At 37.4% G+C, this 20,653-nt stretch overlaps 4 protein-coding genes across 5 annotated transcripts; 2 read left to right on the forward strand and 2 right to left on the reverse strand.

Annotated features, from left to right (window-relative positions):
- Positions 1 to 381: 381 nt before the first annotated feature.
- Positions 382 to 3,505, forward strand: LOC116303701 (transmembrane protein 53). The gene is made up of 3 exons (XM_031713290.2): positions 382 to 509; positions 1,404 to 1,643; positions 1,761 to 3,505. The coding sequence occupies exons 1-3, from the start codon at positions 483 to 485 to the stop codon at positions 2,373 to 2,375; spliced, it is 882 nt and encodes a 293-aa protein (XP_031569150.2). The 5' UTR covers positions 382 to 482; the 3' UTR covers positions 2,376 to 3,505.
- Positions 3,506 to 3,702: 197 nt separating this feature from the next.
- On the reverse strand, positions 3,703 to 20,404 carry LOC116303698 (uncharacterized). Of its 2 annotated transcripts, XM_031713283.2 has the most exons (6): positions 20,312 to 20,404; positions 13,788 to 14,629; positions 7,398 to 9,027; positions 5,939 to 7,097; positions 4,782 to 4,913; positions 3,703 to 4,438 (listed from the first exon to the last, which is right to left on the reverse strand). In XM_031713283.2, the coding sequence occupies exons 1-6, from the start codon at positions 20,398 to 20,400 to the stop codon at positions 4,334 to 4,336; spliced, it is 3,957 nt and encodes a 1,318-aa protein (XP_031569143.1). In that variant the 5' UTR covers positions 20,401 to 20,404; the 3' UTR covers positions 3,703 to 4,333. The 2 variants fall into 2 exon arrangements, with proteins under 2 accessions (XP_031569143.1, XP_031569144.2); XM_031713284.2 differs by lacking the exons at positions 3,703 to 4,438; positions 4,782 to 4,913 and adding an exon at positions 4,922 to 5,167.
- On the forward strand, positions 10,255 to 11,810 carry LOC116302030 (uncharacterized). Its single transcript, XM_089040218.1, has 2 exons — positions 10,255 to 10,300; positions 11,081 to 11,810. Exons 1-2 carry the CDS (start codon positions 10,281 to 10,283, stop codon positions 11,808 to 11,810), a joined length of 750 nt encoding a protein of 249 aa, XP_088896344.1. The 5' UTR covers positions 10,255 to 10,280.
- On the reverse strand, positions 12,117 to 13,221 carry LOC148905514 (uncharacterized). Its single transcript, XM_089040107.1, has one exon. It carries the CDS (start codon positions 13,216 to 13,218, stop codon positions 12,139 to 12,141), a length of 1,080 nt encoding a protein of 359 aa, XP_088896233.1. The 5' UTR covers positions 13,219 to 13,221; the 3' UTR covers positions 12,117 to 12,138.
- Positions 20,405 to 20,653: the final 249 nt, after the last annotated feature.

The following is a 20,653-nucleotide window of genomic DNA, read 5'->3' on the forward strand; positions in this document are numbered from 1 at the left end:
TCCTTCGAGATAAATTTATAATATTTGTGAATATACAAATTTAGGTACTGCCTAAGAGCGAAGCACAAACAATCTTGTATTGTCTCGGCGCTTTTTTGCAAAGTTTCAGGGGGGTCCCCTAGGGGGCCAAATTAGTGATTTTGACTACTTTCTCATAAATGAAATTTGGGCGATATGAGGGTCTTACAGAGACAGCCTCTTAAATATTATTGAGGAACACAGCGATAATTTGGAACTCGCGCAAAGGCTCTTGATGTTTATTAGTGTTTGGGCCTCCTGTGGAAGCGACTGGAGTCTCAAGGTTATTCAAGGGCAAGCTAGTCACGCTTTATCGTTCCGCCAATCAAAACAAGTCTTTGGTCTCCCTGTGGGGCAGACTAATCCAAACAAAGGGGCACGTTCGAACCTAAACTAGCTTCAATCGCATATTGCGAGTGGGTCATTTGTGGGAAATTTGTTATTTACTTTCCATCCTATCCAAGATGTCTGTGAAACGATTGAGTTTAAAGGTAGGTAGCAAAATGGGATGGTAAATATTTTGGCTACATTTTGATTTTATTGACCATTTGATTGATGATGCAGTTTGTATACAAAACACGTTCACTGTCAGAAAATATTCAGTCATGTGCGGTTTAAATAGAGAGTAGACTGATAGAAAGAATGGAAATATTTTTTCTTCTTTTATCAATTTGTATAATTTTGATACCTAATATCTCTGAGATTCTTTCCTTTACCCTCAAAAAGGTTTTATTTTAAGGCGATGAATAAATGATCTTTATTCAAATCGCGCTATGTATTAGCCGATCGGATAAAAGATACTTAGGAACATAATAAATACAAGCTTACGAAAAATATTTTTTTCTCTTATCACAACTAATATTAAAATAACTTTTAAACGCAGAACTCTATCGGTAAGAGCTAATAAGAGTCGCTGGTTATTCTTTCTCTTTTTTGAATATATCTTTCTTAAATGGCCTCAGCATTGAAAGCATTAATACCACAGGACGAATGAATGAATAAATAAATGAAATATCAGCATGCATGTAGTGTTTGCACATAATAAGTAGCTTTTTTGTGACAGAATTTATTACGGCTTTCGATATTTAGCTGAAATGTCAATGTAAATTCAAATCAAAATTCAAAATAATTTAAAAATGAGGAAGAGAAAACAAAAAATGCAAAATATTAAAAAGTGTACTCAATATATATAGTGCACCATTTTCTGAATCCTCTAGCTTGAATGACCACAAAACAGTGGTTGGAAAGTTGAGGTTGGACTTAGTCGTTGTACTTGGAGCCTTATTATGACCACCACTATCATCATCATACCAACACCATCATCATCACCCATCATCTTGCCTTCACCCTTAACTAATAATGATTTGCATCAATTGATTTAAAAGATTATCAAGCCAGGCTTTACAGCTGCAGCATCTACCAGAGCATTTCACAGCAGTCCATCCAACAGATCTTCCCTGGGCTTTCACCCTTGTCCAGCAGAACTAACAAAAGATGACAAAGTTAAGCCTATTGTTGTGTTATTTGGATGGCTGCTGGCGAAGAGCCGCCATTTAGAAAAATATGGCAGTATTTATCACAAACATGGAGCTGATGTTATGACTGTCAAACTGGAAGTGGCAGAGGTAAATGCATAAGATCAAGGCTCTAACTTAAATAAGTTCTGCCCCCAGGGAAGTTGTTTTAGGGTATCAATAAAAGAAATGAATTATTTATGTATTATTATTGCTGTTTTATTAAAGGTATTGAGACCAAAGAAGGCTGAACAGACGGCAGTTGACGTTCTTGACCGACTGACCACGTCACACACCCAAAAACGTCCATTACTAGTGCATGGCTTTTCCGTGGGTGGATACTTGTATAGCCAAGTACTAAACCAAATGGTTAACAATAGCAAGTACTCCCCTGTGATAGAGAGGATTCGCAGCCAGGTTTTTGATAGTCCTGTTGATTTCCAAGGGATTCCTCATGGGGTTTCAAATGCTGCACTTAAAAACCCAGTTCTGCGCTCACTTATGAAGAATACCATTAAAGGGTACCTCAAAGCAACAGAAAAATACACATCCAAGGTTTATATGGAGCGATCAGAACTGTTCCACAACAATCCTGTGCAGTCTCCCTCATTGTTTTTGTTCTCAAAGAGTGACGAAGTTAGTGATTCTGTAAGGTGCCAAGCTGTTGCTGACCACTGGAAAAACAGCCTTGGTATAGATGTGCAGTCAAAGTGCTGGGACAAATCTCCCCATGTCTCACATTTCTATGTCCACACAAATGACTACATTGATACAGTGAACAGTTTTGTTGATCAAGTCATGAAACCTCACAATCCACCATCTGTACAAAATCAATCTCAGTAATTAATGAAAAAATGACAATCTTGCGACTGGCCCTACCTTTCCCTCCAGACTCAGTAAAGGTGAGTGTTTTGGGATTCCTTTGGACGTGTGTAGATTGTAGCTGGAACCGAGTATGCAGGAATAAGGGAGAGGAATAGGAATCCCAAATCATTTGCCTTACTGTTGTTCTTTTCTAACAATAAACACTCAAGTTTGTCAACCAATCAGATTACAAATTGAATTCGAAAACAATAAAATTTGAGTTACATGTATTGAAAGTCTGTAAAAGCTATTTGAGGAGATGAAATAATATAAGAGAAAGAAAAAATAAAATTACATTAATTTTACACAAATAAAAAATGAAATAAAATAAACTAGTTGAGTGTTGACGGTTAGTAGAACGACTCACAGTACTTTAGAAATCAAGGGTGATGGTAGAACACTTGCCTCTCGCCTTCGAGTCTTGGATTCTATTCTTGGACTCGGCGTCATTTCAGTAGAGTTTGTTGCGACTCTTTCTTAATTCGAGAGTATTTTGTCTAGGTTCACTGTCGTTCCTACCTCTGCAAATTCCATTTCAATTTGTGAGTAAACTACAGTATGTCCCATCTTAGACCTATATTATCGATATATAATAATAACAATCATAACGAGAGGTTCTCATTTGGTGCATTTATACAACATCTCAATACGCTTTACATTTATGGTCAGTGGAGGACTTAACAGGCTGCATATTTTAATATAATATTGATAAAATAAATTAATTAAAATTTTGATATTTGAAAAGGCGTTATTAGCAGCCGTGCAGCTTATAATCATGAGTGATTTGTTAGTACATTAGTGTTAAGTAGGCCGTGCCCTGACTTTGATCAGCCCAGAGGTTGTTTCAGGCTTTGACAAAGTTGAAAGGTTTTTTTTAAACACTACATTAAGATCAATAAGATAGCGAATGGTAAAGCCATGACATATATAGCACTTAAATTATTTTAAACTGGATGAGTGAAGTGAAACAATTTCAGAAAGGAAAATTCAAACACAGAACTAAAATGTGACATTCAAAGTTGAATGAGAATTCCAGATTGTTATTTATCATGGCATCAAGTCATCATCTTGTAAAATATAAGCAGAACTAAATAAAGGATAAAAATGATATGGGGAAATGTTTGATTTTTTAATATTCATTTAAGTCAAGAGTGCCCATAACTCATGATTTCACAGAGCTCCACTGGAACACCAATATTCTACCCCCCCCCCCCCCCCCCCCCCAAAACAACAAAACAAGGCCTACCCTGAGTAACTGAGAAACCCCTCAATGTTTGCTCAGCTTATGTCACCAGAAAGGATTGCATATAGTGAATCATAGGAATATTTTTAATATAATTTTTTTACATCAAAAACCAAAGGGTATTTTGAACTGGAAGGCAAAATGGAATGCATAAACCATTACTACATCAGCATGATTCATAGTTTTCATTCATGTTTCTGGTCACCAGAAAACTCCAAATGGGGCACATTTTCTCATGTTTTGGCCTCCCTCAATCAAATATACAACAGGTTTTAGTAAATTTTTGATTGGCGCTGACATCTCTAAAGTTGCAATAGCAATCGGAGTAGCAATGGCTTGTTAGCATGATGGCATCATTTGACTCTCACTAACCAAATGTTTTGCAAATTTTCTTTCATATTATTTCTTATATTATTTCTTATTCTTTTATATTATTTCATATTCCTTGTGAGAATAGTAAGAAAACTGGTGGTAATTAACTGAACAAAATAAAGTGTGCGAGGGATTCTGGTAGATGAAGATAGTGCAACCATAATGCAAATGTCCTATTTTTAATGAAATTTGATAAACTCTTCCATCCAACATGGGTATCATCTCGCGTGACCATTCTTAATACAAACAGCTATGTACATATATTTTATATTACATTAACTTTTTTTTGTGTGTAGAAAAACAAAAAAATTAAGGTCAGCTGTTAGCTTTTTGGTTTGAGGTGGCGTTGCCCTTTCATTTTTGCCACATACTTTTTTACTAGTGAGCGAATTCTTTCTGGATCGATGGAATGGTCTGAGTTGGCAACCTGTAGCAACGAAGAAATAATTAATTCAGTTTCAAATAATTATAATTATAAGGGGAGGGGAGGGGAGGGGAGGGAGAGGAGAGGAGAGGAGAGAAAGTAACTAATGTGTAACTAAAGAGAAAACAATGTGAAGAGAAAACAATGTGAAGAGAAAACTGTGAAGAAAAAAGGCAAGAGAAAAAATGGATGGGAAGAGAAATGAAGGGAAATTGAGAGGAAAGGAAGAGAGAAAAGAAAAGAAAAGTAACAAATTTCAAAAAAATCGTGAATAAAAAGGAAATAAACGGTTCTTGACAAAATTTGCCTTGCATGCAGTGGACGATATTTCTTGTTCTTTACGTACCTGGGGTACTGCTTTTCTCAGAATATCTTTGTATTCATTTTTATTGATTTCCCTGTGCTTGTAGTAATCCTTCAGGACTATCTTGACTTCGTCTTCAACACGCGCTTGTCTATGCAGCTTATCGATAAGCGACTGTGTCAATAAAATATACAAACTGATATGTAAACTTCACCTAATGAGAAGCACGCGTGGCGTAGCTGTGAGAGATCTTGCGTCTCATCATGTGACCCGGTTTCGAGTACCGCTGGGCTCGCTGTCGTATGTGAGTAGAGTTCCTATGTGGTTCTCTCCTGTGCTTCAAGGGTTCTCCGGGTTCTCCGGTTTTCTTCCCTCCACAAAAATTAACTCCTAAATACCAATTCGATTATGCAACGTGGGCCACAGGTCTGTTGGGCAATGGATATTAAGTGTTACCCTCGTAAAACAAGGACAGTTGAAGAAGAACAAAGCTAAGTATTTCTCTCAAGTAGGAGTCATAACAAAACGATTTGGCATCTATCTACCCAATGCTCCCTATTCTTCGTTTGGACGTTACATCATCTCGGCCATGTTGGTGGTATCAAAACAGGCTAATGCGAAATTTTTTGTTAAGTACCACCAACATGGCCTTGATGATGTAACGTCCAAGCGAAGAATATGAAACGATCGGTGTGTGCGTCCGTAGCGTTTAATTGACGGCATCTTTTGGACCAATCCGAGCGCGTGACAATACCGTTCATCCAATAAAAAATGCTCGGACACGTTACCGTCATGGTCATGGTGGTAAGGCACAAAAATGAGGACATCATTTGAACCAATCACAGCACCCATGAATACCGTTCATCCAATGAAAATGCTTGGACACGTAACCGTAAAGATCGCGTCACGAACGCTTCAGTCATATGAAGCTTTCTCCATCAAAAACCCTCACCAATAAACCTCCTCGGCTCTTGAGCGCTCGAGCGTAATGTTGATCCCATTTCAGACCACGTGTCATTCCCTTGAGAATAATATTCTTTGTTTGAGTCATATCCATATTCATGTGTCTTCTCATGTGCAACCGAGCGTATACCTTAAACAAAGAAATGATACTCTAGGGAATGACACGTGGTCTGAAATGGGACAATATTACGTCAGAGCCGAGGAGGTCTATAGGTCACACTGCCAACCATACTCACCTGAACTTTAGTTTTGGAATCCGAGTGTTTCTTGGTTTTATCTTTCTTCTTTTTCTGTTTCGGACTGGTGTTGGAGACAAAGTGCTCAGGGTCATACTCCTCTCGTTCATCCTGCACTTGCGTGCAAGTATCATACTGTGATTCAAGACTCTTTTCCTTGCGAACACTGTTGTCATCCTCTTTAGTTCCCTTTCTTTCATTTTCCCAAAACTCCTCATTCATTTTTTCGATAATATCCTCCTCAGGCGACGACATATCCATGTCTACTGGACTAGGCACCAACGCCTGCGCATGGTTGGTGTCAACCGCATCAGTTTTGACCCAAATGTTCGAGGGCTTTTCTTTCTCCTCAGGTAATATTTTTGGTCCTTCATCGTCAAGAAAGGGTATAACACTAGCAGAGGTTGGTAGCCCAAGCAAAGAAGACTGCTGAATATACGGTGAAGGTGCACTAGTGTTATCTTTTAAAGGTTCCTGATTAGGTCCTAAAGCAAACCCCTGTGGTACAACATTTTCAGTAAAAACCGTATGCGACTGATCAAGGGCAATTTGATTAGCAGACTGTGGTTGAGGACCAAACATATTTAGAGGAGCAGGGCATTGTTGGACACTTTGGGGTTGCTGATTAATCGGAGCACTGTTCATGGTCGTTCCTTGATCCGGAAAAGTTCTCACAAAGGGATTAACCACGGGCGGACAAACGAGATTACCCTTATTATGGGGTGGACCCCTTGGGAGATTTGAATTTGCAAGCTCATTCTGAGTTAATAAGTGAGGAGGAGGGGGAGGTATCTGAATGTTCATATTTGCAGCAGAATTTTGATTCGAGCGTTCGTTATTCATGACGCTTGCCACATCTTGATGGGAAATGCTTCCTGAAGTTGTATCCATTGCTTGATCGCTTCCAACAGTTTTATTATATACATCTATCCCTTTTGCATCATGCTGGTCTTCTGGTTCAACATTTGCCTTTTCAATACAGGGCTTGGTGTCTAATGACGCTGAAGATTCAAGGTTTTTTTCCCTTTCTAAATCAAGTGCATCTTCAATAGTTTTAATTCCTTCAGAAGTATCAGCTAATATTTCTTTTTCATCTGGCCTATTACTGTTCTTGGATGTTCGTACATTTTCTGAAGTCTCATTAGCTTCAAATTGTTTTCTATAAAAAAAGAGGAGATCAACAATGTCAATATGAAAAAAATGAATAAATGGAGCTTTGAAGAAATAACAACAAAAAAGAACAATGGCAGGTAGGCAAGCAAGGACTGCGGAAAGCAAGGAAGAAAGGAAAGAAGGAAAGTAGCAAGGGAAGAAGATGCAAGGCAGGCTGGAATACAGGAAGGTATGAAAAAAGGAACGAAAGATAGGAAGAAAATGTGCTAGCATTCATCAGTAATTCTCTCGGCCGTTTCCAGGAGTGTATTTATTCAGAAACTTAAACTAGTGCAGTCCTCCTTACCTTTCATCTTCTGAGTCCTCCTTTGTTACAACTTTTCCACTATTTCCATCTTTTGATATTCTATTCACGTGTTCTTCATCTTTAACTTCTTCTTTTCCTTCCTTTAATGAATCTGTATTATCAATAGTTTTATTAGTTCCCTGGACTAACCTCTCTTTTGAAGACTGTTTCTCAACCATAGAGGTTGCAAACGATCTTACTGTGTTCAAAATACTTGTGGAGTCCTCATTCGAATTGGTGTTGTAATCAGAAAGAACCTCCGTTGACGTTTGAGAACGCTTTTTAGGGGACCTCTCCCTTGAGGTGCTCCTTGACAAGGCACGCTTTTTGGGTGGTGCATTTGACTCTACACGAATCGGGGACCTTTCTTTTGAGGCATGTTTTCTTGAAGGTGACTTTTGGTCTCTTGGGGACCTCTCCCTTGAGATGCTCCTTGACAAGGCACGCTTTTTGGTTGGTGCATTTGACTTCTTTCTAGATCTTTGGGAGTCTCTTTTTCGCCTTTCACCCTTTTCCATTGATCTGCTTCTTGATCTTCCTCGAATTCTTGGCCGCTTCTCCTTTATTTCGTCATTGGACCCATCCGATGATTTGCTCTTAGATCTATACCGATTCTTTGATGTTTTGTCCACCGATCTGCTTCTGCTCAGGTGGTCCTCCTTTGTTTGCACACCCATTGATGTCCTCCCTGATTCACGACGATCCTTTGATGACTTGTCAACTGATCTGCTTCTGCTTCGACGGTGCTTTGATTTGCTTCTGGACCTTTTGCCATGCTTTCTAGACCGCCGGTCCTTTGATTTGCTTCGTGGACGTTGTCGAATCTCAGACGTTTGAAACTCTTCTGATTCTCTTGACCCGCTTCGACTAATCCTTGATTTCTGATGCTCCGAGTGTGAAGATGTTCTTGAACTCTCGTGGGAATGATGCCTGGAGAGTTTCCTTACATCTCTTTCGCTAGATTCACTTTTCTTTTTCTCCTCTTTCTCTTTGTATTCTTCACTTTGAGTACTGCTTTTTGAAAATCTACCAACACTTTGTGGGGACTCTCTACTTTCTTCCTCACGTGACCGATGTCTACGCTTCTTTTTACTTTTCTTGTGTTTTTCACCAAAGGACTTATCACTATGGTAACTTGTATTGTCACGCTTGACTTGGTCTTTGGCCTCAGCTGATGTGCTTGCACTGGACAATTGTCTGTGAAGCTCTCCCTCTTTAACCTCATTCGACTTGGAACTCCTTTCAGAAGACCGTCTTTTTGATTTATCAATTTGGCTGGTCTCCCAGTACCTTTGTGATGTAGAATCGTCTTTGGTACCCTGTTCACCTTTGCTAGACAAGGTGCTTACGTTGGATTTTACCTCATCTTTGATGCTCTCATTCGACTTGGAACTCCTTTCAGAAGACTGTATTGTAGAATGATCAACTTTACTGGTCTCCTTGTGCTTTTGTGATATAGGCTCTTCTTTAAAACCTGGTTCTCCTTTATCAGACAAGGTATTCGCATTGGCTGATGACACACATGTAACTATGGATGCAATTTTTCTCTTTTGGTGTGGCTTTGATTCCAGTGAATCTTTCACAATGGTTAAATATTTACTGCTGCTGGAGGGGACATCAGTGTCCATCTCTAAATTTGTAAAAAAATAAAAAATAAAATAAAAAAATAAATATTTTTCTTAACAGCTTGTTGGAGAAATATTTGCTGGGCTTGAAATATGTAAGCATAACAATTATTCATAATCATGACAGAAATATTTAAAAGCTACTTGACAACCAAAATAGACAAACAAAAACAAAACAAAACAAAAACAAAAATAAAAAACAAAAGACACACACAAAAAAAACATCAAATAGGAAACGACAAAATGCAATCACTGCAAAGCCAAACAGCAGTTATTACTAAAGAGCCAAAGCAAGCAAGGAACCATTCAAACATGGAAAGCCAATAAACAATGATAAGTATAATTTTAGACTTGAATATGGTAGTCCAATCAGAATTTGAGTTTTAATGGGTTATCATTTTGAATCCCAAGTCTGCGTACTCTCAGAAAGAATAATAATTTTTAATTTTCAATGTTTGAATGAAAATACATGTATCATGGAACCATTAGGGGGTAAGCTTGAACCATTCTGACAGTAAAACAAAATATTGTTTTCATTTGACGGCATAAAGAAATAATAATAATAATAATAATAATAATAATAATAATAATAATAATAATAATAATAATAATAATAATAATAATAATAATAATGGGTTCTTGTATAGCATTAAAGACCAGTGGAGGACTTTACAGGCTGCATATTAAGGCGCTAGTAGCAGTCATGCAGCTTACAATCATGAGTGATTTGTTAGTACATTAGTGTTATATGCCTCCAGACAGGGATAGGCTGTTGAACCAGGAGACAATCCCCTGCTCTTATATGAATAATTCAACAGGTTCTTTTATGTCCCCCATTTTACTGCAGGTTAGGAAGGGTTGGGAGACAGGGCCTACGGTTTAAAGTCCTTATCTGAGAAGACTTGAAGGTCTAACCACTTGCAGATATTAGAGAGCTTACGAATCGACGACCGTTTGCACGACGACGACGACGCCGTTTATGAGAACACCGTTACTACGCATGCGCAGCAGGAAGTGACGTCATGTGGACCGTCGTCTTCAGACCGACGACGACCTCTAAAGCAGTAATTTGACGTCGTCCTACACCTCAAGGTATGTGATGTATTTTACTTATATATTTTCGAGTCTTTTTAATCAAAAATCTTTGAAAACCATGTAGCATTTGTAAAATTTCGCTTTTTATTCCTTTTATAGTCTAATGTGAAGGTTTTCATATTTCTTTGCCTAGTTTTACAAGCCAGAAGATTATCCAGTCATCATGGCAGCCAACAACACAAAGTAGGTTTGGTTTTATCGAGATAAATTTGAGATAATTACGATAACAGTCATTGATTAGACTGAAAAGAAGAACTTTTGAATATATAAGAGTGAATATCTCATTCAACTTTTTTAAATTGGCTTATAAATGCCGGGCTAGAATGCAGCAATCAGTTTTTTTAGTTTTCGCCTTTGAATTGAAATACGTTTTATCTTACATTGCATTTACATTGCTTCTTCTTTATATTCCTTAATAAATGTTATTGGTGCTTCAGGTAATGAGATAAGTAACTTCTTTTACTGAAATACAGCTGGCCCTACTTATTAAAAGTTGAACTTTTCAATGAATGTACAGTCAGTTTGAAAAATAATTTGTTATTTATATTTAAGCTTACAAGTTTAAGCTTATGAGCAATACAACCCCGTTCACATCAAAACGGTGTTTAGTTAAACTGTGTTTTATTAAAAGATTGAGAAGCTAGTATAACGGCCTGCAATAAAATCAAACGATCTAAAATATGCTCAGAGCAAGATGTCGGATAGTTTACATGCATTAAGCTTATTTAACCAAAAAGGTTGTTCAGTGTAAAAATATTTTTATCATTGAGATAAATAGAAATAATTAGTCAAAGGGAAAACATAACAACAACATAACACACACAGACACACAAAAAATAACAAACAAACAAATCTTCCTCCAAAAACAAAAAACAAATCAAACAAAGACTAAAGAAAATTGTGCACTGAAACTTTTCTGTTGATTCCATTATAATTTGTAATACTTTTTTTTTTTTTGAATAGGATTTCACAAATGAAATGGTCAAGTGATCACGATGTTTTTCTAGGAAGAGAGATGATGCTTTTTGAGTTGTGGAAGTTCAAAGCAGGGAGCCGGGAACGAGGAAACTGCCTAGACAGAATCGCAGAGAGTCTAAACAGTCGCCAAGAGAAACCTACATTTACTGTTTCTCAGAAGGCCATTCGGGACAGGATGAAAATTATGGAAAGGGAATTTAAGAAGAAAGAAAGGACCGAAAAAAGCGCATCTGGGATTTCTCCAGAAAAAACCGAGCTGGATGAAATTATGGAAAACTACATTCAGTTAAGAGACGAGCAGGAGGAGTTGGCCGAGAAATCATCAGAGGAAGATAAAAAGAAGATGGAGAAAAATAAGGAGTTGGCAGAGGAAATGAGAAACAAGGCAATGGAACGCCTCTCGCAACAAAAGAAAGATGGCAGTGACACACCAAAAAAGAGAAGGAAACAAACTGATGCCATGGAATATCTAAAAGAATCCACTGAGAAAGAATTCGAGTTAAGAAAGGCAGAGTTGGAAATAAAGAAGCAGCAGGAAGAAAGAGCGAAAGTTGAACAACGAAGAATGTTTGAGCAACAGCAGGAAATGGTAAGGCTGGTACAAGATCAAATGAAAACCCAGCAACAACAGTTTCAAATGTTCATGCAAATGTTCATGAATCAGCAAAATACCCAAGCTCAGGTATTTCATGAGCTGTTGAAAAAAGACAAGTAAAGTATACATGCCTTTTCATTGATGATTCAGTTACGATTTGTTCGATTTCGATTTTTTTAATTTACAATCAAGTAATTGAATTGCATTTTTGAATGAAATGGAACATCTTAATTGTCAATTGGTAAAAAATTAATTTTGACAAAATTATTTGCCTTAAATTGATTGACTTAAAATGACATTTGTTTTTATAATAAGTTATTACTGATTATAGCCACATTTTATATTCAGCTGGAAATTTTGTTTGCCAGACATCAATAAAAACCATAGACTACTGGTCTTCACTGTTCTTATTCACTTGGCTATCAAGGGTAAAACATTACTTAATCAATTAGATGAAATAATCATGTAGGGCAGGCGGATCGATACCAAAGTACTGTGAAGTAATAGATCCATACAAAATTGAGCGTGCATTTTGCATTAGGGTACATCCTATGTACATCTTGCCAACTGCGCTTAGACCTATTTTAAGGTTGTTCTTAAAATCCAAAAATTTAAAGTAGTTTATTATGTCCCCAAAAATCCATTCTACTGAGACTCTAGCAGAGCTCATAGATTTGTTATAATCTCGTTGATTTTGTGTAAGTACTGCACCTCTATAAGGAGTTTGTAGCTGTGGTCGTAAAGGATAAGCAAGGTCTCCATATATGCACATCGTTGAGCCAGTAATTGGGTTATAAGAGAATCTTTGGAGATCTTGCAGTAAACCAGAAGAGGCTAGCATACCACTATCGTGACGTTTGCCTTCTACTGGACCAAAAAGGTTGCCGACTAATCCATTCGGTAGAGCAACAGATTGAAATTTGATTGAATGCACACGTTTGTGTCCATTGTATATAATTTGCTGATTCCTACCAGGACGACACACTGGACGAACCGTTCCATCTACAAACCCCCAACAGTTGTCCAAAGCTGCACCTGACTGATGAACTGCATCAGCATACAAAACAATATTTGCCGGGGAGAGAAGAGTATGATTGTACCTTGTAAGTAGATGATGCCAGCGGTTATAGATCCAGTCAATCATGTGATTAGTAATGATACAAAGTTCAGGAACTGGTCTAGCAAAGTGAGGAACCAAATCTCCATATCGGCAAGGGTAAGCAAAACGTTTCAGATAAATACATAGAGCAGGAATTGATCCAACTACCAAGCCATTGTATGTTACAATTTCATCTGGTAATTGGAGCTCCTCAGCAAGTTTATAGATGTCTTGCCTGAAGAATCGAAATTGGGCCTTGCATTCATCATCTGTTAACAAGTCTAGCTCAAAACGGTCATAGTTCCAATAGGGAAAATCTGGGTTTTTTGAAGTATAGGCATCGTAAAGTAAAACAAACTCTCTGTTCTTAATAAATCCTTTTCGGTAAGCATGTAAAATACAAAGTCTCGTCTCTCTGAAGTTCGGCATGTAAACAAGGAAACAAAGGATAGAGTGTTTCAAAAGAAAACTGTTAAATTTTACGAGTCAAACATAAAAACAAAGAAACAACAGTTACAAGTCTCAAAAAAACCGATGAAAATTAAATTGAAACCTTTTGGCGGGAAATTAATGTAGACGCGCACGCGCGTTTTCGGCATGCCGTCGTGCTACCTTCGTAAGCTAAATTCTATTACGACGCCACTTACGACGCCAACCTAGTTGGTGACGTCACTAGAAGTCGTCGTCGATTCGTAAGCTCTCTATTACTACAAAGGCAGCACCTCCTCAGTTATTTTAAGACCCGAGTGTTGTCCAGCCAAGGCTTGAACCACGACCTCCTGCACAACAGACCAACACTCTTACCTACTGGGCTAACCGGGTGGCGATTATACAGTAGCTGTTAGTATCTTTGATGCTTTCACGTTTTGATATGACATTTAATGTACATGTAAGATTACAGATAAAACGCATAGGTTTTTGTTTTTACCAAAATCTACACTTTTTACTCTTAATCTTACTTTCAAGATCATAGCTACATGTATTGTTCAAAATCTTACCAAATACTTGATCTTCCAGACTGTTTTCATCATCACCTTTTGCCCCTTTCTCCTCTGATACCTTGGAATCTTTCCCTTTCTGTTTCTCAGCCTTTTTCTCTTTCTTGTGCTTTTTCTTTTTCTTTTTTGAGTGCTTCTTGTGTTTCTTTTTGTCTTTTTTACCATCTTTAGTAGCGTCTACTTCGTTACGATTTATTCCATCATCATCAGTAGCAACATTGTCGCCTTTCTTTAAAAAACTTTCAGTATCTTCAATATCAGACTTCACCGAATCATTCATTTTTGATTTAGAATAAGTTCTGTCATAATGTTCAGTATTCAATGTAGACGTTTCTCCAAACCTTTCCTTTGAATTTTCTTCAAGATCAATTTCCTTTTTTACTTCATTAAGTTCTTTTTCAGAATTATCAATAGCATCATCATCAGCATTGATACTTAAGCTGTCATCTAAGTTCGCAGCATCTAATAAACAAGTGTTGATGATATTTTTAACTTCCATGATAATATTTGTAGTTTGTTCTTTGAAGTTGTGCCTCTCAGAATCATGAGATGCTTCAGTGTTTAAAATATTTTCTTGTAACTTAGGATTGCGATCAAAACTACCTTCCTTGTAACCGTCAATGGATAATGGTTTGGAAACCTCTAAATGATGTCTATTATATGTATCAGATAAAGTAGAGGCTGGCTCTTCATGTTCATTATCAACATTCTCTAGTCCTTGATGTATAAAGGACTCAATACATTCCTCTGCTATTTCAAGAGATGGTGATGCAGTCTTTTCTCTTTCTATTTCATCACTTTTGGAATCATCGTCATCAACATTTGGAGAATCATGCATAGACCTGAAAAAAAGGAAAGGAAAGATTATGGACATATCATTGTTAGAGCTATTTCATGTTCATGCATTCTATGAGATTCCAGACATCTGTATTTTTGCTTCACATTTCAGGGTCATACAGTACATGTAGCTAGGCAAGCATGAACCCAAGTGATTCCAAAATTTTGTTTGAGGGAGGGGTGCTGCACGTAATGTTAACCCAGGGAGGGGTGCACCCCTTAGAATCAAAGGCAAAAAACAAAATTGGTTATCTTCGAAGTAGGAGGAAAAAGTGTAACCAGGGAGGGGTGAGCACCCCCTGCACCCCTCCCCTTGATCTTCCTCTGCCTCCCCCCTCCACCCATCTTCCACTGTAGAAACATATATATCTAAAGAATGCGGGGCGGGCATTGGTGGTTTGGTGGGGGGGGAATTGGTTGAGGGACGGAAGAAAAAGTTCTATGTTGTTCTTCTGTCCTTTGATCTGTCCCTGTCCAGCTGAATTCCTGATGCTCTGTTTTCGTGTGGCGGTTCTCTTACGAATATACACTCTCATATTTTTGATTTTGTTTTTAGAATTTTCAATTTACATATTTAGGATGATCTATTTTTTGCTTATTATATAATCTCATATACACCTGGTTGCGGGAGGGTCGTCGCGTGGGGGAGGGTAGGGGGTGGATGGGGGGTTGGAGGGGGCATTGATGGTTTGGCGGGGAGGGGAATTGATATGTAATTATTTTTTAACAATTATTTATTATTATTATTCTATTTTGTATATATTTTATCAAGGGCCACCTGAAAATTATCATTTATGGTAACGGTGTTACCCTGTCTAATAAAGTTGTTATTATTTTTATTATTATTATTATTAATGCCTTTAAGATTTGTTTAGCTTTTAAGTATGAAGTAGATTTGTAGATAGTTAACTTGATTTTGAATTTCTAGTAATATTTTAAATTATATATACATATATATATGTAGTTTAGATTTTATTGCAAGTGTAAATATGTTTTTTATTTATGCAATATTATTATTATTATTATTATTATTATTATTATTATTATTATATTATTATTATTATTATTATTATGTAGTCACATGATAGGTTTGACTTACCGATGTCCTGAAAACACGTTTTGGGCCCCTCCCCCCCAGGTTTTTCACTTTTGTACGTCAGTCAAAAATATAAAAGGTGGCAGTTGATTATATTTGATTGACGACAGTGAAAAAAAATAAATTTCAGCGTGCAGCTTACAGCTACTGAGTTAGCATAATAGTGAAATCTGCAGCAACCTTTAAAGTAAGACAGCAAGAATTGGGAACCTAAACTCCTTTAACCAACAAAATTAGAACATTTTGCGGGCAAACCCGAGAATATAAACAATACCACAAAAGAATGGTGAAATTGCTTTACATCATGCAAAATTAAGAGCGACTGTCCAGAAATATCGAGCACGGGGCGGCCACAGTCAAAAAATAAAAGTCCTTCATTTTTGGTCTGTAGACACTATTAGATGAGTTTATGAACGTACTGGGGTCGGTTTTTCGATCTACGTAAAAAATCTGGATTTTTTTGAAAAAAACGATTTCACCCCGTGTCGGTCTAAAAATTGCTCAAGAAACGGCTGCGAATTACGCTTTCAAAAACATTCTCGCTCCAAGTGAAAACCCAAGTTACAATCAAATTTGCAACTTAATTCAAGAAAAGGGGTGTTGAACAATTGTTCCAGGTGATTTTAGACGTTTTAAACTAAACTTTAGATAGAAAAAATTGCATTCTTCCAGCACAGTTATTCACAGTCTCGATTTTACCTCACATTTATAAAAGCGATTTTTCACATGTGGCCATTCTCCAATTTTTACAAAACTCAAGCTGTACAATGTTCAAATGATAGAATAACACGAACTACAAAAATTAGTTTGGGTTTTTCCACAGGCCTTATGAAAACTTTATGCGAAGTTGGAAAAATTTGCCATGTAAATATGCAAATTAGCAGTTTGTTTACATCTCCAAACCACAGATCACGGCCGCGAAAAAAGTCATCTAAAATAGTTTTAACAGCTTATTAATCCACACATTAGCCTATCTAAGGACTATCTAAGTATGATTGGCCTTTGTTATTATTTTAAACGATTATTTGTTGAAGTTAAGCCTACACTTCCGGTGTTGAAGACACTCAGCTTGCTTGCCTCGGTGGCATTCCATCGGTGCGTAGTAAACTTAGTAATCATAAGTGACTGTTATCATGCTCTATAAACGTTACTATTCCTCACTAGTGGTATCCAGCTTATCACATAGTATTTTCACATACTGAGTATGCTTGAAAGTTTGCATTACTTTGTAAATAAGCAGGGATCAAACCTGTAAAAGCGGATAATGTGAGCTGATGGCGTGACAAACAACAGTTTGCGCGGAGCCGGACGTGACGTCGTTTGGTACAGTACGTTTTTTATTGCCTGAACATCTTGTGATTTGGCATAAACTAAAGAGAATCACTCGTTATCAAGACTCTCTATGAGCTTTCAATGATATTGTTCTTTACGACAAAAAGACCCCGATTTGAATAAGGCTGCGTTCATATTGTATGGCAGAAGGGGCGGGGGCAGATGAAATCTTTAAATGACAAAACAATTCTTAAGACCACCCAAAAGTCCCCCAAAAAATAATATACCCCCTCCCCTGGCAAACTCTCGTAGCTTCATCTAAATATTTTGCATCCCCCCCCCCCCCCCCCATTTCTCTGAAAAAAGGTTTTCAACCCACCCACCCCACCCCCTCTTTTTATTGGTAAAACTTTTTCCGATCCCCCCTAAATTTCATCTGCCCCCCCCACCCCCCCCCCCCCCCCTTCCCCCCTCACCACCACTCTCTGCCATACATTATGAACGCATCCTAATGTCTCATGGAATTCAGACATCAAAGAACTAGTTTATATAATAAGTTAACTGGAATCATCGAACCACATCCCACATCGATTTGCAATCAAGTAGCTTGCGTCCCTCGGGGGGGTTGGGGGGGGGCAAAATCAGGGGATGGGTCACATAATTTTGAACTCCTTAAAAGGGGTGGGCTGTTGATAAAATTTGACAACTAAAATGGGTGGGCCTGCAATTTTGCTTCTAAACTGGTTTTGGGTCATCAGGATTTTCAGCATCATTTTATGTGGGCCACGATAAAAAACACTGATTCTATTCTGATTTTGCACACCCCCACCCCCCCTATATTTTATGACCAGTCCCTAGTCAATGATGTAGTAGCGTCAAGCTTGCACAATTTCACGACTGAGCACTGCGCAAGTAGTCATGGCGTCGTATAGACCGTATATATTAGTCAATTTAATGCTAGCAATCCACCAACCTTCCTGAACCAACAGTAAGAAAAACACCAGTCTCTTTTAACACAGTTTTCGATCCACTTTTGCTCAAACCCCACTCTGCTTTTGGATTCCTTTTGACATCGGCTTTGTGCAAAGAAAGAGTTACGGGTACAGAACATTTCGCTGATGTCCGTTTCCAGCTGACGCCCAAACGCACGGTGATTCCGACAGATTGTAGGGCTGTCTATGTTTCTAGAGGGCTCAAAAATACATACTCTTGCGAGAATTAATTCGACCTCGGTTTCAACTTCAACTATACTAAAACATCGTTTGTCCTCGGCGATATCCCGTTTACATCTTGTCAAAGGAACGTTAGTGACAGATCTACTTCTTTCTTTTGGGTCAAACCCACAATGACCACCAATGATAGCTTGAAAGGAACATGATTCACGAGCCTCCATAACTGATGCTCACCATAATTAACAAATTTCTATACTGACTATAAACACTTTGTTAAATGCTGCTTTTATTTTTGTCTACCTGGTAAGGTACAACAAATTTTTGGAATTTGATTGAAACTATCAAATTCCTGGACATTTCGGCCACACACTCGTCATGTTCAGATCACAGTTCTATCAAATCGCACTATCGACATAAAATGTTATATATATATATATACATACATATATATATATATATATATACTTTAAAATGTATTTTCCTTTTTCTCATAGTCTTATATCAGATTTACGCTTCCACGAAACCAGGCGAGTCTATCATACATTCGATCTATTGTACAGCCATGAAGCTAGTGGGGTAGGGGAGGGGGAATTGTATACCCGTCTACAACTGCACTCATACATGTAACCAATTTTAAACATGACTTCGATCAAGCAAGAAAACATATGACAGCTAAAAAAAAACAAATCTTGATAATGAGTGATTCTCTTTAGTTTATGCCAAATCACAAGATGTTCAGGCAATAAAAAACGTACTGTACCAAACGACGTCACGTCCGGCTCCGCGCAAACTGTTGTTTGTCACGCCATCAGCTCACATTATCCGCTTTTACAGGTTTGATCCCTGCTTATTTACAAAGTAATGCAAACTTTCAAGCATACTCAGTATGTGAAAATACTATGTGATAAGCTGGATACCACTAGTGAGGAATAGTAACGTTTATAGAGCATGATAACAGTCACTTATGATTACTAAGTTTACTACGCACCGATGGAATGCCACCGAGGCAAGCAAGCTGAGTGTCTTCAACACCGGAAGTGTAGGCTTAACTTCAACAAATAATCGTTTAAAATAATAACAAAGGCCAATCATACTTAGATAGTCCTTAGATAGGCTAATGTGTGGATTAATAAGCTGTTAAAACTATTTTAGATGACTTTTTTCGCGGCCGTGATCTGTGGTTTGGAGATGTAAACAAACTGCTAATTTGCATATTTACATGGCAAATTTTTCCAACTTCGCATAAAGTTTTCATAAGGCCTGTGGAAAAACCCAAACTAATTTTTGTAGTTCGTGTTATTCTATCATTTGAACATTGTACAGCTTGAGTTTTGTAAAAATTGGAGAATGGCCACATGTGAAAAATCGCTTTTATAAATGTGAGGTAAAATCGAGACTGTGAATAACTGTGCTGGAAGAATGCAATTTTTTCTATCTAAAGTTTAGTTTAAAACGTCTAAAATCACCTGGAACAATTGTTCAACACCCCTTTTCTTGAATTAAGTTGCAAATTTGATTGTAACTTGGGTTTTCACTTGGAGCGAGAATGTTTTTGAAAGCGTAATTCGCAGCCGTTTCTTGAGCAATTTTTAGACCGACACGGGGTGAAATCGTTTTTTTCAAAAAAATCCAGATTTTTTACGTAGATCGAAAAACCGACCCCAGTACGTTCATAAACTCATCTAATAGTGTCTACAGACCAAAAATGAAGGACTTTTATTTTTTGACTGTGGCCGCCCCGTGCTCGATATTTCTGGACAGTCGCTCTTAAGCATTTAAAATTACATATGAGCTCTTAAGCATTTAAAATTACATATGAAGGTGTACGGTGATTTAGGTGTCTCGCTGGACGTTTGTTTGGATCATAATAAATGGAAAAACAAAATCGTAGAATTTTTCATAGCTAGCTCCAAAGATTTCCTTGTTGATAGCATTACGAAATAATAGCATCCTTTCAAGTGAAATATTCCTTGATCTTTGATTTAACACCTTTTGAAATAAAGCTTACTTGTACTTGACACTGAACCAACAAGAAGGGGAATCAAAAACGCAGATTTATACTCCAGAACTGTTCTATTTATCGTATTTTTTGAATAAAACGATAGATACTCAGCAGCAAGAGAAAATTTACGGTGTTTTTTCCTTACCTTTCATTGAATAGACGCAACGCTTCAATAGTTTTTGTGGCAGTTTCGCATGTCTTGTTTGAAGTTACTCTCACAGCTTCATCCGCCATGTTGTTTTATAATGTTTGCAAAGGTCTCTGGGGGGCATTCCGAACTCTCGCCGACCTTTAACCGAAATTTGTCCGAACAATAATTTACCTTTTCAAAATCATTTTTTTCTTTAACTTTATCAAGTTTTTTTTATTAAAAAACATATAGTGAAAGAAAGCTAATTTACACCCCATTCAGTGTACATTTTTCCCCCATCACCTAATTCCACAGGTATCCCTATCAGTATAAAATAATAGTTTCCATAGTTCTAAG

Source organism: Actinia tenebrosa, unplaced genomic scaffold (genome assembly GCF_029948245.1).
Source record: "Actinia tenebrosa isolate PJP-AT-01 unplaced genomic scaffold, QUT_ActTen_1.0 PGA_scaffold7__59_contigs__length_16204524, whole genome shotgun sequence".
Lineage (NCBI taxonomy): Eukaryota > Metazoa > Cnidaria > Anthozoa > Actiniaria > Actiniidae > Actinia > Actinia tenebrosa.